The 16,288-nt window shown below is 45.8% G+C and overlaps 1 protein-coding gene across 7 annotated transcripts in view; it reads right to left on the bottom strand.

The window, feature by feature from the left end:
• The window catches only part of CLIC5 (chloride intracellular channel 5), a 249,516-nt gene that overhangs the window by 56,303 nt on the left and 176,925 nt on the right, over positions 1-16,288 (bottom strand). For 4 of the 7 annotated variants that reach the window (XM_073810656.1, XM_073810657.1, XM_073810658.1 and 1 more), the window contains exon 8: positions 13,246-13,430. In XM_073810656.1, coding sequence (XP_073666757.1) covers positions 13,246-13,430 — 185 coding nt within the window. Of the gene's footprint in view, positions 1-1,414; positions 5,836-13,245; positions 13,431-16,288 lie in introns of those variants that run through there. The other 3 variants (XM_073810654.1, XM_073810655.1, XM_033864131.2) reach the window with 1 other exon arrangement.

Raw genomic sequence — 16,288 nt, 5'->3', positions numbered from 1 at the left:
ATGCTAAGGGTGGGAATTTCAGGCCAGGAAAGCTGATAGGGCGAGGCCACCGAGGGCCAAGAGAGAGCTTTGGGTGCAGATAGACCAGTCTTTTAAGGTGTTCCTTAAATCGCACCTACACTGTCACTGCTGGCCCACCCCCGGGTACAATACACATAGGAAATTGAAATAAGACCCACGAAGGAACATCAGTATACTTTTTTCACCTGGGCCATGTACCATGATAGAATTTTTAGCCTTGCTAAAATAAAAATCTGTTTTTGGATGTCTGAGTCACAAGCTTTTTGCTTTTCCTTCTGTCCTTCTTCCTCCTTTTTTTTTTCTTTTCTTTTTTTAATTGAAGTCTGGTTGATTTACAATGTCGTGTTAGTTTCAGGTGTACAGCACAGTGCTTCAGTTTTATATATATATATATTCATTCTTTTCCAGATTCTTTGCCCTTATAGGTTATTACAAAATATTGAGTATAGTCCCCTGTGCTATACAGTAGGTCCTTGTTGGTTGTCTATTTTATATACAGTAGTGTGTATCCGTTAATCCCATCCTCCTAATTTATCCCTTCCCCCCCTACACCTTTGGTAATCATAAATTGGTTTTCTATGTCTCTGGGTCTATTTCTGTTTTGTAAATAAGTTCATTTGTATCTTTTATTTTTCAGATTCCACATAGAAGCGATATCATATGATCTTTGTCTTTGTCTAGCTTACTTCACTCAGTATGATAATCTCTCGGTCCATCCATGTTGCTACAAATGGCATCATTTCATTCCTTTTATTACTTTTTTTTTAGCTGCACCGTGGGGCTTGCGGGATCTTAGTTCCCCAACCGGGGACTGAACCCAGGGCCTCGGCATTGAGAGCGCCAAATCCTAACCACTGTACCACCAGGGAATTCCCTATTTCATTCTTTTTTATTGCTGTGTAATTTTTATTTGCTTTTGATTTTTAAGAAGAATGAATATATTTTCTTTTACAATGGGAAAATAAAATAACGTTTGGGAAAAAAAGAGGTATTTCGTACACATTTCAAACAGCACAGGAAATCCCCACCTCCGGTAAGAAGTCTAATGATCGCCTTTGTAATATTTGAAAATAAACCAACTTTATTTGAATCAGTCAATATCAATCAAGACTGGAAAACAAATTTATGACTGGTTCAGGTTCATGAGGAAGACACTCAGCAACATCTTCATTAAAAGGCATTTTACATTATTAAGGCTTGAAAGCAAGACCTGCGATTTTATCACCACAGTTAAAGGTCCTGAGAAAATCAAGTTACCATCATTGGGAGTGTCTTTATAAAATGATATGTTTGATCTTTTATAAAAGCTAGGCTTCTTTTGCTAAATTAGTTAGCTCTCCAGCTTATAAAATGGGATAGGCAGGTGGTCAGGAAAGATAGACAAATTCAAACATCAGCTGGGTATTTTATATTTTAAATATATGCATAGTCAGTATTGCAAAATCTCTAATTATACATAAATACCTTAGACAACTGTATCCTTAAAATTGTATTTTGCCAAAACAACAGATTGCTTCTAGAGAAACACAGATTAGCCCAAACCCTACAACGAGGCAACTTTAAATTTTATTTCTGGTTGCAGAGGGTAGCATTGGATTCATTTCCTTGAGTAACATTAAGTAAGATTACGCACACTTTGGATCATACCTAATTACGAAATGAAAGGATACTGAAAGTAAACTGGGAGGAGAATACCGACAAAGGGAGAGGAAGATGCATTCATAGGAGGGCACGTGTTGTTTGGATTAAATGCCAAGAGCAGTGGATAGAAGCTAATGGGCCTTGTGTGCTAGAAGGGCCCCAAAGCCAGTGATGTGATCACTTCTGTCCCAACATCAGAACCAGGATGCTTCACAGGCACACTCCTTGCTCTAATGCTTTAGGTTCTTTTTAATGTTACATAAAAGATAAGAAAGTGATCCCTTGTGAATCATCGAGCTTAGCTGTAACCATGAGTTACTGCTTCATCTTTCCAAGGAGGAAGACACCGCCATCTTGATTCCCTCTGCTGTTGACCTGGCTCCTGGTCAGTGGAAATAGGAACCACAGACGTACCTACTGGATGTCTTAGACCAACTTAATTTCAGACAGACTCTCCCTGCTTCCTCCTGATGGAAAACTTGCTGGGTAGACCTGCACTTTCCTGACTCTGCCTCCCTTTTAATTCTCTTTGTCCAGACCTTGCTGATTTCTAAGACTCTTAGATCTTCAGGGTCCATTCTGGGCATCATGCATTTTGCAACAATTCTAAGATGCTTAGTCTTGTCTTTCTGCAGAGTGGCCAGTGGGCACAGGTGTTGTGAGCTTCTGTTATTTCATTCAGTGCTAGAAAATTCAGCCCAGGAAACCTCACTCTTGCCATGGCCCCTTTCTAATGAAAAGATCAAACTCCTCAATGGCCCCACCAGCACGAGAAATGAATGCTGAAGACGGTGCCATTTCCTAGGAAGCTGAAACCGGTTTGAGATCCTGCGGTCCAATAACCCAGTGGAGTGTGGGTTTCACTTTTCAACTCACGAGCTTGGTGCCAGGCAGCTGTATCCTTGTTCAAAACAAGACAGCCACACTCATGCCTGTGATTCTGAATTGTCAGGTGATGAAGGTGTGCGATAGAAGGAACTATGCTCTGGACCAATCCAGATTTTACTGACCCAGCTCATCTTTTATAGCTATTAAAATCTTATCCCATACCCTCTTGGGGCCACCTGAGAGGCAGGCAGGACTGAGAAGATGGGTAAATTCAACACAGTCGTTCTGAGTATGATTCTTGTTTCTCCCCCACTATGCTACTCCACCAAAAAAGCCACAGTGATGTGAAAGTCGAAGGAGAGAATTAAATCCAGAGTAAAACAGGATCTTAACCCAAATAAATCCCCTTTCAGCATCATTGAAATGCTTTCTGAGGCATCGATATGCATTCCAGACCAATGACAAAGGTCACCTCCCATCTTAACACTCTGGAGTTCAGGGTCAAACTGCAGACCATCAATACTCCCTGAGTTGGTTCTGGGGACACCTAAGGACGTCTCCACACTGTTGCTGGGAGATGATAAGCTGTGTACATGACAAGGTCATGGCCAAAACCCGGGGAGGCTGAAAGATCTGGAGAAAAATCTCTTTGGAAAAAAATAATCATAAGGCAATATTATTATTATGTAAAAATATTCTGATAAATCTGGTCATAGACATTAAAGCTTTAAATCAATAGTCAGTTGCATCCCATGATAATCTCCTGTTGCAAGAAAAAGATAGTCCTGGATTGAGTACCAGGAAGTGCTGTCCATCTATCACTCCTCTCCCTATTCTACGTGGTTACTGTCCCAACCTCACCCCCTTGCCTTAATATTGTTATTTATGTAAAACGAAGTCAACCACAGAAAGAACATCTAGAACCAACAATGTGGATTTGGTTTGGCTTGTTTGTTTTTAAAGGCTGGGTTTAAAGACTCACCAGTTGCTGAATTCTGAATATCAAAGCAGAGCCTTTGGGTGCAAAAACTCCTCTGGGGGAGCTACTCCACTTGAGCTCCTCCTGTTTTCTCTGTCGCTGGCTGGCTATGCTTCTCAGATGTGCTTTAAGAAAAGCGCCTCTCTGGGTCTCAGGAAAGTAAACTGCCTCTTAGATCATCACGCTTGTGCTGTGACGTTGAGGGAAGGATTTCTGGGACAATAGGATTTCACACTACGTAAAAGGCCTTTGGGATCATTCAAGCTTTCACCTCCCAGGAGGCCAGTTTGGGGCTCTTCCCTACAGTCAAAAGGACTGTCTCCTTACCAGTTCTTTTCAAACATCTCCAGGGACAAAATTACCAGGGAGTCTGTGGAAAGGTTCGCTTAGAGGTGAAAATGCATCAATTCATTCTGCGTTTTGAAAGGTCTCAGGCTTATAGGATGTCTTGCTGAGAAACGTCGTCTTCCTCCCTGGGCTAAAGGAGACCCTCCTGCTTCTTCTCCTTGGCTCTGATCAGGGGCCCCTTTTATCTCCAGAGATCCCTGGAGGCAGGTAGGTCCGGGGATTGCTTGGGTTAGAATCTGGTGATGTTTCTAGGAAGGCCCTGTGCCGTCCTGCCCTCACTGACCAGTGAGCCAAGTCCTGGGGCTTTCGGGCACTTGGGAGCCTCTCTCTCCACCAACAGGCAACACAGAAGGAAGGATTGTTGGAGGTGAGGGTCTGTGGCGGGTGGACTTTCTCCCAGGGTGTTCTCGGGAAGAGGGAGCTGATGACTAGCTCATTTTTCTTCGTTTCCTCTGCACAGGTCCCCGTGCTCAAGCAGGGTGAGCTTTTAAGGAGGTGACATTCAAGGAGAATGACTACAGAGCGAAATATTAGCTAAAAAACAGTTTCTTCTTTTTCACCTTGCAGTTGAGTCAGATGGTAGGAAAATTGACCCAGATGTGTATGTATTTTCTGTTCGAGTTTAAACCACATGGTTTCCCAATCAGAAAGGCCCATGGACCTTATTCCTAAGGCTCCGTGATCAAGCCACCTCCTATATGTATCTGTCACCCATCAGAGGCTACAGTTGATTCAGAGAGCACCCGGCTTAGCAGACTCACATCCAGGAACAACTTGAAGAGACCAGACAGTCATTTTTGGCCAATTCTTGGATTTTGGTGGGTAGTTACATGACATCACCAGTTCAAGACTTACTTAGATCATAAGAGAGAAGACCTATCTAAAAGATTCCTGGGAAACATTGAGTCCTAAAGGACTTGTTTTTAATCCTCACCCATCCCTCCACCCCCCCACTCCCATCCGCTTTCTCAGAGACCAAAATTCCCTCGTGGATAAACACAGTCAAACCCAGGCATGTAATCTCCAAGGAAACCACTCCCGTAAGCAAGCAAACCCCATGGCTGGTAGACCCCTTGGGCCTTTTGGCATTGACACTGTTCCCCTCCCCTCCCCTTCCCAGTCCCCCCAGCTTGGAATTACATGCCAATTGCCCTTCCTGGCAAGGCCTGGACAGATAAAAATGGAGATCAGCATCAAGCCAGGTACCTGATAGCATCAGACTGCGCCTGGCACTGCAGCAAACTGAGACTGTGTCTGAAATAGTTTTCCAATCTGGCCTTCAGTGCCCGAAGGGACAGGAGTGCCAGAAAGTGGTGAGTGACTGGAGGTGTGTCTGCCGGATGCCCAAATGGACACCTGCTCCATTCTTTCCATTCACTCTCTGTCTCCCCCTAAAAAGCACTGCATCTCTTTCTAATGAGAACTAAGATGGCGTTTGGCCTTGGCCTTGGAGTTACTGACAAAGAGGTGAGTGGACGAGGACAGGGTGTTGCACGTGTCTAACACAGCCTAGGAGATATTTTGATATTGGCAAAAGGGGCCAGTGACAATCCCACAGACGGGTTCGTTCTCCCGCACTGACCCCAGATACACTGAACCCAGCCCAGGCCCGAAAGGCTGAGAGCTTGACGGTTTCTCTCATTTCTGCTTGCAGGTTCCTGCCTGATCAGATGGGGGTGGTGCCGACCTTCATCAAAGACAGCAGGCTGGGGTTCCAGTGATGCCAGCAAGATGCGGCCTGATAAAAACAGAAGTTTCTGGAGGTGCCGTGGAAAAGGAGTCCGTGAAGCTGGAGTCCTTGGGGAGATGGTGAGTCTTTCTGCAGCAGTGATGGGGCAAGACGGCCAAGTTCAGGATCGGCTGAGGCGCTTGGCCACATCCGCATAGGCCAACTCAATCTCACTGTCGGCCGCGCAGGTGTTGGTGAACTCGTCCCGGGCATAGGCGTTCTTAAGGTACCGCCACAAGCCCGTCATCTCAGCCGGGAAATCGTAGTTGCGGTATTTCTTGGCCACAGTCTACAACAGAGATGGCAGGATGGAGATGGTGTGAAAGCGTGAAACAAACCACCGGGAAGGTGTTAGTGGTGGGACCGAGTGTGTGCACAGAGGGAAGACCCTCCAGGCGTCCCAAGGGGCCGGCAGCAAGATGCTTGTCATACAAGGTGGCAGTGCTGCCTTTTTAATGCAATTTATTTTATTTTATATTTTATTTATTTTTACTGTATTGTATTTTCTCAAGCAAATATAATTCACCCTTTGACTTAGTAATTCTGCTTCCAGGGATTTTTTTCCTTAGGAAATACCATGGGTGTACAAGAAGAGTTAGCTACACACATAGGACCGTAGGACTATTTGGAATAGCAAAAAATGGAATCCAACACAAATGTCCAGCAACACGTGAATGGATAAATACGTTATCATACATATCTGGAGAGCCATGAAAAATGATGCTGCGGGGGAAATCCCAGTGACTTGGAAAACGCTTCAAGAGAGGCCGTTAAGTTTGAAGTGTAGTATGAGGCATTTGGAGAAATATGTAGGATGACTAGAAGTATATACACCAATCTATTACCAGTGGTTATGTCTGCTTGATTGAATTATAGACAACCTTTTTTTTTCTTTTTTCCCCATCCACTTTGCTTTACTAAGCATCCTTATTTACAGAAGAGAATACAAAGCATAAAACGTTAAGTTAGGTATAGCAATGTATATGGAGGTTCAGGGTATGTAGGAGTGAACAGACAGTGATTTCTGTTCTCTCCTTAGCTTACCACACTCGGGGCTGTGGACTTGGGCGTTCTGGGGAAGTGGTGTTTGTGTTGAGAGACACAGTAGCATAGTGGTTAAAAGCGTGGGCTCTGGATCCCAGCTGACTGGATCTGCAATCCTGACCACACTACTTGACAGCTGTGTGACCTTGGACTAGTTACTTAACTTCTCTGAGCCCCAAATTCTTTTCCTCTAAAATGGAGGTAATAAGACGAGCTACCTTGGAGTAATAATTCAGTTAATACACATAAAATGATTGGGGGTGGGGGGGGGCTGGCTCATACTAAGTGCTCAATAAAGATGACCTGTTGTCAGAATTCACTGAGACCCACCTTTTGCCCACTGCATGCATTCCTTCCTAGGTAGGGGCTGCGTGGTCTCTTTAATAAGGTCTCTCTAGCCAGGGAGGGCTTCAAAGACGTGAGACCTGTGAGTCACAGGGGGTCTCACACTCGGAAGGGCCCTGCTCTTGGTTTAACACTCTGCTGTCAACATCTGGAAACTGACGACTTTTTTAACGGGCACCCTTTTAGTTTCGCTGGGCACTGGGGCCTCACATTGACTAGTCTTGCCTCTACCCCTCGGGAACTGGGGAGGAGAGAGCAAAGAGTACCCTCTCTCCTACACCACTGACTTCTGACTCCTTTCCTTGCTTTCTTTTTAAAGAGGTCACCAGATCACTGGCCCAGGGATCCTCCCACACAGGGAACCCCCCAGACCAGCCACTCCGGGCTTTCATCTTCATCTGGGCGCCAGTGCTGTGCCGGGTTCCCCAGAAAGCAGTTCTGAGTGAGGGACACCGATGACCTATTGTGTGAACAGCTCAGTCGCATAGACACGACCACGTTCCAGGGAGGATGCATTTCCCCGCTCCGATCTCCCGCATCGGTTTTGAACTTCCATTACGGCCCTAAGCTCTATTCTACTCCGAATCACAGTCAGTTCATATCCCCCCCTCTCTTCCCTAGCTTGTGAGCAGTATGAGGACAGGAACCACAGCTTCTTCATTTCTGTCTCCCTTGATAACCTCAATAATGCTGTTGATAAGAGTAACAACAATAGCAAACATCTATTCCCTCTGTGCTCTGTACCAGGCACTGCCTTAAGCACTTGGCAAGCTACTGAAATCCCTAAATAACACTACAGGGAAGAGTGTGTTATATTCCCATTTTACAGATGAGAAAAATAAGGCAGAGAGAGGTTAAACAAGCAGGGAGGGATTCAATAAAAAGTTGTATTTAATCTTTACCATCTTGTTATCCGAACATCAGACAGAGTGCATCTAGTGTCAAACGTATATGAACACTTAACTTTAAAGCCTGCAGATCCTTTGCAATGAGCAAACTGGAGTCACAAGAGATTTAGTGGTTTATACAATATTACACAGGAAAATAATTCAACCAGTATCTGTTATCTATAATTTTCTATTAATCACTAATATTTATTACAGTCTCTGCTGTCTAATCCAATTCTTTCCACTTTGCCACTCAGCCTTATGTAAATGATAAAGGAATAGCTCTACTCAGAATCCCTCCTGTGCCAATTATTCAGCTACTGTTGCTTTATCTCCAGACCTACCGGTGTAGCTGTACCGGCTTCTTGGTGATGCTGGGACTGGGACTGCAAACCTTACCTCTGCTTTGCCGGCAACTCCCCTAAGGCTATGACGACAGGGGGTGCTAGAGAGAGGCTGCGCGACTGGAGGAGGGAGCAGGGACTGGCCCCTTCCTGTGGGTTTCCTATTCCTATGAGAGTCTCCTTTTCTCCAGTAGCAGCAGCTGAATCCAGTTTGCCATTCTGCAAACGCTCACAGGACCCGTGTCCTCACACCAGCTCAGAGAGGCCGGCACACAACAGTGAGCCCACCACGGAGCTTGGGTCCCAGCCCCACAGGCCTCTCTGAACCCAGTCCTCAGCCCCAGCTAAGCAGCACCCCACCTCGGAGGTCCAAGGTATAGCTCTGTGGGATCCCTCATGGAGTTCTAGGGGTTTTTTGTTCTTTAATTTATTTTGTTGAAGTGTAGTTGATTTACAATGTCGTGTTCATTTCTGCTGTACAGCAAAGTGACTCAGTTATACATATATATTACACATTCTTTTTCATATTATTTTCCATTATGGTTTATCCCAGGATACTGAATAGAGTTCCCTGTGCTGTACAGTAGGACCTTGTTGCTTATCCAGTCTATGTACACTAGTTTGCATTTGCTCATCCCAAACTCCCAGTCCGTCCCTCCCCCACCCCTGCCCTTGGCAACCACACGTCTATTCTCTCTGTCTGTGACTCTGTTTCGTAGATAAGTTCATTTGGGTCATATTTTAGATTCCACATATAAGGGATATCATATGGTATTCGTCTTTCTCTTTCTGACTTGCTTCACTTAGTATGATAATCTCTAGGTCCATCTATATTGCTGCAAATGGCATTGTTTCATTCTTTTTTATGGCTGAGTAGTATTCCATTGCATATACATATGTACATATATGTATACACACATATATATATATTACATCTTCTTTATCCATTCATCTGTCAATGGACATTTTAGGTTGTTTCCATGTCTTGGCTATTGTATAGTTCAAGTTTGGATCATCCCAACCTCTTCCCTCTGCCCTGCTGCCCTGAAGGAGGAACCTCAAGGCACATTTTGGCTTCCTAGTTCTTAGTACTTCTTCATATGAAATTATCTCGGTTAAAAGAACTGGTTTGGGGTGGTCACTACAGAAGCCACCTGGCAATGTGTGTCTAGCATAGGTGTGGCCGATAACACAGGGGATGGAATCAGGGTCCTTCGACAGAACCCTCTGCTCACTGCAAGGCGGTGGCTCCTTGGGCTTGCTCGCGAACCTACAGGAAAGGCTGTCTTGGGTAATGAGAAAATCCATGCAGGGGTGGAGGTTCCACCAAGGGACGCAGCTGGAAATTGCCAGAGTGAATGAAAAGGGCCCACACGATGCAAAGCGATGCAGCCCCTGTGGAAAACAGTATGACGTTTTCGCAAAAAATCTAGAACTAGAACCACCGTATGATCTGGTAATTCCACTCCTGTTTATACCCTAAAATAACGAGAACAGTATTTCAAAAAGATACATGCACCCCAGTGTTCATAGCAGCACTATTTACAATAGCCAAGACATGGAAGCAACCCAAGTGCCCATCAACAGATGAATGGATAAAGAAGATGTGGTCTATATACAATGGAATATTACTCAGCCTTAAAAAAGAATGAAATAATGTTATTTGCAGCAACCTGGATGGCCTTGGAGGGCATTATGCTAAATGGAAGAAGTCATACAGAGAGACAGAAACCATGCGTGTTGTCATTTATATGTGGAATCTAAAAAAGAGAACAAACTAGTGAATCTAACAGAAACAGATTCATAGATACAGAGAACAGACTAGTGGTTACCAGAGGGAAGGAGCAAAATAGAGGCTAGGAGATCAAGAGGCACAAAATACTACGTATAAAATAAGCTACAAAGATGTACAATACGGGGAATACAGCCAGTATTTTATAGTTAACTGTAAGTGGAGTATAACCTTTAAAAACCATGAATCACTATGTTGTACACCTGTAACTTACATTGTACATGAACTATACTTCAATTTAAAAAATGGAAAAAAACAGAAAGAAGAAGGCCCACAATAAGGTCAAGGCATCGATCAAAAAATATTTTTCAAAAAAAAATATTTTTCAAAAAAAAATATTTTTCAAAATTATAAACTGATCCGTGGGGCAGCCTCGAGTCTCTACGTGCTGGAATGCGTTTTCAAGTTTTTAAAGCATATATATAATATGAGCTTGAAAACGGCAGAGATGCACCTTATGAGTATATATTTGTATTTATATATATAGCTCCCTTCCTGTTTGCTTCAGCAGCTGAACAGGTCCCTGTGCCACGTGAGGGTCCAGGGGCCGAGGGTCCCAGGGGCAGCCACAGGAGTCCCGTGTGTCCCTCCCTGCCCGGAGGGACCATGACCTTGGCCAGAGCTGGTTCTTTCCTCACACGTTGGCTTGTGTGGGGAGATGAGAATAGAAGGCAGCCAGGCAACGAAAGTTCAAACCAGGCTGTCCGTGAGCAGCGGGGCCAGAGCAACTCACCCTCCAAGGATGCAGACATACCGAAGGAGAGCCAATGAGAGAGAGAGGGAGAGGACGCGCACGGCAGAAGCTCTGACGTCCGCAGGAACGTCCATGCTCATGTTCTGAATTTGCTTTCATATGAAAACAGTTAGCTCCCCCAGCCCAGATTAAGTCTTGGCGTCTGAAGCCAAGATGGAGGTCTGACTTGGCTGCCCCTTCACGCTTTCCACACTTCAGAGGTTTGCCAGGGCTCTGGGATCTGATAAGCTGGGTCAGCAGAAATCCAAGAAGACGGGAGGTGAGGCCCAGTCTTTGTCCCCTCGCGGGCCATCCTCCCTCTGATCCCCAGCTCCTCCAAGTAAATGACACACTGAACTTCATCCCAGGATAGGAGTGTAACTTAGTCATCCAGGGCTGGAAGGAACTGGAGAAACCAGAGGATGAAGCTTGAGGCCTGGAAGATCCATTTGTTCACCTGATCAGACACGTGATTCTGGAGTGGGTGGTCAACCCACGTGTGAGTGACAGGAGGAGGGACGGAAGTGAGGGGAAGAGGCGAGGAGGAATGTAATACACATCTCTTCTTTTGAGCATGAGAGAAACGATTCCCCCAAAGAGTAAAAGGCCTGGCCCAACTCCTGCTGCACCCACGGGACCAGAACTTGGGTCTCCGGACTTCTAGAACAGGGTTCTTTCCATTACCTCACTCTGACAGTGTGACTGATAGAATCATATCACGCCTAATGGTGCCACTTGTTCCTCAGGAAATGAGAATAAAAGATGTTTTGGAGGTGGGGAGGGCGTGCAGTAATTAATAACTTCAAAGACATAGCTTGGCTGGACCTACCAGTGACCATTGGCTTGGCCCAAACCCAAAGTGTCTTCTTATTAATAGACTGAATTTGCTCTGCCCATCAGCCCTGGCAAGCATGATTCTGTCCCAGCCTCCAGCCCTGACGTGTCCCGCAGGAGCACCGGTGTGTGCACAGCTAACATTTCAACTCAAGCTGGCGTGTGTTCTGATTGGAGGTCTCTGATTTCCAGCTCAGGACATCAGCTGAAAACCAGTAGGCAGATATCCAGCTGATAAATGATTGAATCTGGTTCTCCTTAGTGACAGGTGGAAAGAAACTGGGGATCACAAGCTCGGTGATCAAATGGTCAATCAATGAGTATTTATTAAAGGGCCACCATGTACCCACCATCATGCTTGGAGAAGACCTGTCCTCACAGAGCTTTTTGTCTGAGACAATAAGATATTAACACATGTAAACGTAGACAGCAGTCTAGCTCTACGATCACACTGTAATTTTCTCTGGTCTGGTGAGAGTCAGAAAAGGATGTGATAGAAAACAAACTATGGTTACCAATGGGGATAGTTGGGGGGCGAGGCGCGAAGATAAATTAGGAGTTTGGGATTAACATATACACACTACTATATACAACATAGATAGACAACAACAGTATAGCACAGGGAACTATACTCAATATCTCGTAATAACCTATAATGGAAAAGAACCTGAAAAAGAATATATATATATAACTGGATCACTTTGCTGAACACCCAGAACTAACACAACATTGTAAATCAACTATACTCCAAGAAAGATGATTTTAAAACAAACAAATAAAATGGTTAAAAAAATAAAAATGAAAAAAAAGGATGTGAGAAGAAGTATTAGTGTAGAGAAATGTGGGAGACACAACTGCTGTCTTCAAATGAGATGAAGAGAGCAGCCCTGTTTCGTGTTGCTCCAGAGAACCAAGGGAGCAGGGAGGCACGTTTGGGCTCCATATAAAGAAGGATGGTTTAATAACTGGAACCGTCCAAAATAGTAGGGCTGGCTCGGTAGGCAGAGGGCTCTTCATCATCAGAAACGTGCAGTCACAGCTGCACAGAAGCCTGTCACAGACACACAGGAAGGGGTCCACTTTGGGGTGGGAGATTAGGGTGACCTCAGAATTTCCCCCTTCTTTCCAATTCTCAGATCCTAAGGCTGGTATAGGAAAGGATTACACTGCAGGTTAACCGTGATCAGTAAGTGCAGCAGTAGCAAGAAAATCCAGCTCTTCAACTGGTAGATGAGGAAGGTGGCTGCCTGCCCCAGAGAGTGGCTACAGGGAATCAGAAGGTGCATCTGCCCACAAAGAAAACATGCATATGAGGGCACGCTTAATAGAGATGTCGGGGTGGAGGTGTGGCCAGTGAAAACCTATGAGGAAGAGGTAAGGAAGAGGCCTGTGGAGTGACAGGACTATATATAACAGGACAATAATAGCAACTATTATCTACCGAGCCCTTACAATATGGCAGGAACGTTCAGGCCACAGTTAGTCTCCCAACAGCCCTAGTTAAACAGTACATGCCTATGTTACAGGTGTAACCTGGAGCTCAGAGAGGCTATACAGCCAGCATGCTGCGGAGGCTGACTTGGGGTTCCGGTTCGCGTGACTTCCGAGCTCTGACTCTCCATCAGCGGGCGGCACTGCCCTGGCCTCACCTCCACAGGTGAGGAGGCCTTTGATGGAGCTGGACCTGGGGAGCATCTGCAGATAGATTAAGCGTTTTTACCTTGACCACATGGAGCTTGGGCAGCAGGTTGCAGTCGGCCAGGGTCAGCTCGTCTCCATCCAGGAACTTGCGCCGGGAGCCCTTGTCATCGTCCCCGCAAGTGCTGGAGTCGATCTCCTCCGGCAGAGGGGTGCTCAGGTAGTCATCCAGTTTCTTCAGTGCCTTGGTCAGGCCTCGCTCAAGGGCTGGCGTGGAACAGCAAAAGAAGTGTCTTTAGTCAACCTTCCTGCCGCTGGAGACGGCCACAGGGTCTTCAGAGCAAAGGAGCTTATCCAGAATCCTGTCCGCCTCATGATACTGGCTCCCCCCATACTACAGAGTACCTGGCCGCCAGGTACACGATGCCATAGAATAGTATTAAACAGCCTGAAAAAGCAAACCTTAACCAAGCAATAAACATTTGCTAATCCTTTTTTTTGGGAAAAGATCATATAAATACAGAAATACAACCATCAGATATCTGTCAAAGCTTGTACAGTTCCTCTCCAACAGATGCAATAATAATTGTCAGTTTTCACTTTCTTCTTTTGCTCATCTAAATCTTGCTGATATTCCGCAGTCAACCCGCATAATAATTTTGTAGAAAGAAAGAACTATTAAATAAGTAAACAACAACTGCAGAGAGGTCCTAGGACAGAGATAGGCACCAGATTTGGGGGCAGCCTTAGCTATGGCTAACCCAACCTCAGGAGGAGAGGTGTGAAGGCTTCCAGGAAGACATGACATACGACAGTGAGCACCCATGTCCGGGGCTGCCCCCAGGGAACCAGCGGGTATCAAGGAGGCATCCTTGAGTTTAATCTAGAGGGGTTGTTCTAAAAATCAGAGCGGTCCAAAATGGAATGGCCAACGCACCGGGCAGCAGGTTCCACCAGAAATGTGCAACCCCACCTGCATGGAAACCTGTCACGGATACAGCTCAAAGGGTGAAAATCCGAGGGAAGACAATGTGGCAGAAGATTTTTCCTGTCTTGCCCCAGTGATTATCTAGCAAATAATTCACTTACGTATAAGAACAGAACAAAATACTCAAAAGAGCAGCTATAGAAAATCACTATCACTCAGAGTCATTCCACCCGAAATCTCACCGACCACTCCAGTCAGAGAACCCTAACCTAGAACCTGTCCACCGGAGCGCTGGAGGAGATGGCTAGCCAGGTCATTGGCCAATGCACCTGTCATCAGCCCACCCTCCAATGACTGTTTTTTCCAGACTCTAGTTTAGAGATTGACACCGAGACAGTGGGAATCAGGCTGGATGTTAATTTCAGCAGCTAAAAGGAGGGAGCTGCCTCTGGAGGAAGAGCCCAGAGGACTGTACTCTCGCTCAGATTTTCCCCAAATGTGCCTTCTGTTAGCTCCTCCTCGCATAACCCGTGTTTGTCTTTTCATAGAAAGACTTTGTCTGAGACAATGAAACGACACCAGCCCAAGATACATCAACTGAACGCTTACTGGAACATGTGAAAACAGGCTGGAGGTTGGATGTGGTTTCTCAACACTTCCTTCTCCCTGGCATTTGAACTTGGACTTCATCATCTGCTTTGTGTTTCCAGTTTGGGAGAACAGAGTGAGCGGGGCTGGGAAAAATGCTTGTATTCCCCTTAGTAATTGTCTAGACTGGGATGGGACGGCAAGCCTATGCAAGCGCACCAGCAGAGGGCGCCAACAATACTTCTTAGCACCCCAGCTCACCCCCACTGAAGCAGCTGTGATTTATACTGGGTCTCTTTGCTTCCACAAATCCCGCTACCCCTTTCAGTTATGGAGATGATGACAAAATCTTGATTCTAATGGAGAAAGGAAAAATCGGATAGAATGCCTGCTGAAATGTGATGAGCTGATATCACCAGAGGGAAAGAGACATTGATGGGATACGAGACATTGCAGGTTCTAACTCCAAATGCCCCCAGACACCTGAGCAGGTCCCTGCCCGAGTGCCCAGTCTTGGAAACGTGAAACTTGGTAAGAGAGGCCTAGAACAGCAACCGAAGCTCTTTGGGAGGATAGTTCTGGAGAAATTTCAACTCTCTCTCCAGCCGTCTCTTAAGGTGGAAGGGTAAAGTTTGGCAATGGGCAGGGTCATTGCCTTATGTTACAACGACGACACGCCACGTAACATACCAAGTCAGGATGTTCTGAGGACATCTTCCGAGTGTCAGTTGCATCACTCGTGTTTGTGCATTTTTGATCAGGAACGTGAAGGCCAGAGTTGGCGACAATCACGGTAGAGAAAAGAGGAGACGAGGCAGCAGGGAAGGGCCCATGTGACAGAGCTAACCCTGTGTTTAAGTTTTGACCCCTCCCAGGGTGAATTTACTGTGATGCTGCTGAGGCTTACCCTCCAAGGCCTTGAACTTGACTTTTCAAATTCCCTATTTATTGTATTGGCTTCCGACTCCACAAATCCTGGAAATGACCCTGATCCTGGCATTTACGAAGTGTGACGGTGGGCAAGTTCCTCAACCTCTCTGAGCATGGCTTTTCTCATCTCAACTGCAGGATTAAAACTCCTTAACTCTCATAAGGCCATCGGGAGGATTAACTCAGCCAATGCGGGGAAAGTGCGTCACGCAGTGCCTGGCTCCTATTAGGACATCAGTTAATGACACTTACTGCCATTGTGTTACCAAACGTGGCAGTCACCCCTGCTCTGTCCCTCACCCCACACTCTTGGTCAGTATATTCCTCAAAAAATCCGAGGTACGGCACAGCACGAGAGATTCTAAGCTCCGATTCTGAAGCCCAGTCCCTAGAGGAGGAAATTCAATGGCCTGCAGCTTGGCTTCTCTTACTGACTGAATGTCCAGCCACAGCCCTGTCCCTTACCCTCCCTCGGGATCCTTCTCGGTGACAAGCCGTGCTGAGAGGCAGGGCCAGAGGGAGATAGAAGTTCCTGTGTGCTAACACACTGCTGTGTTGTTGAATGACAAAGACCAGCGCCAACACATTCTCTGCTGCTTCTTTCCCCCCTACCTGCCAACTCATTCCTTCTTCTGACCCCCGCTCAATCTGGCATCCACAGAATTTAATGATCTCTTTT

The sequence above is a fragment of the Tursiops truncatus genome, chromosome 10, assembly GCF_011762595.2.
Source record: "Tursiops truncatus isolate mTurTru1 chromosome 10, mTurTru1.mat.Y, whole genome shotgun sequence".
Lineage (NCBI taxonomy): Eukaryota > Metazoa > Chordata > Mammalia > Artiodactyla > Delphinidae > Tursiops > Tursiops truncatus.
This window is presented reverse-complemented; position numbering and strand designations above follow the sequence as displayed.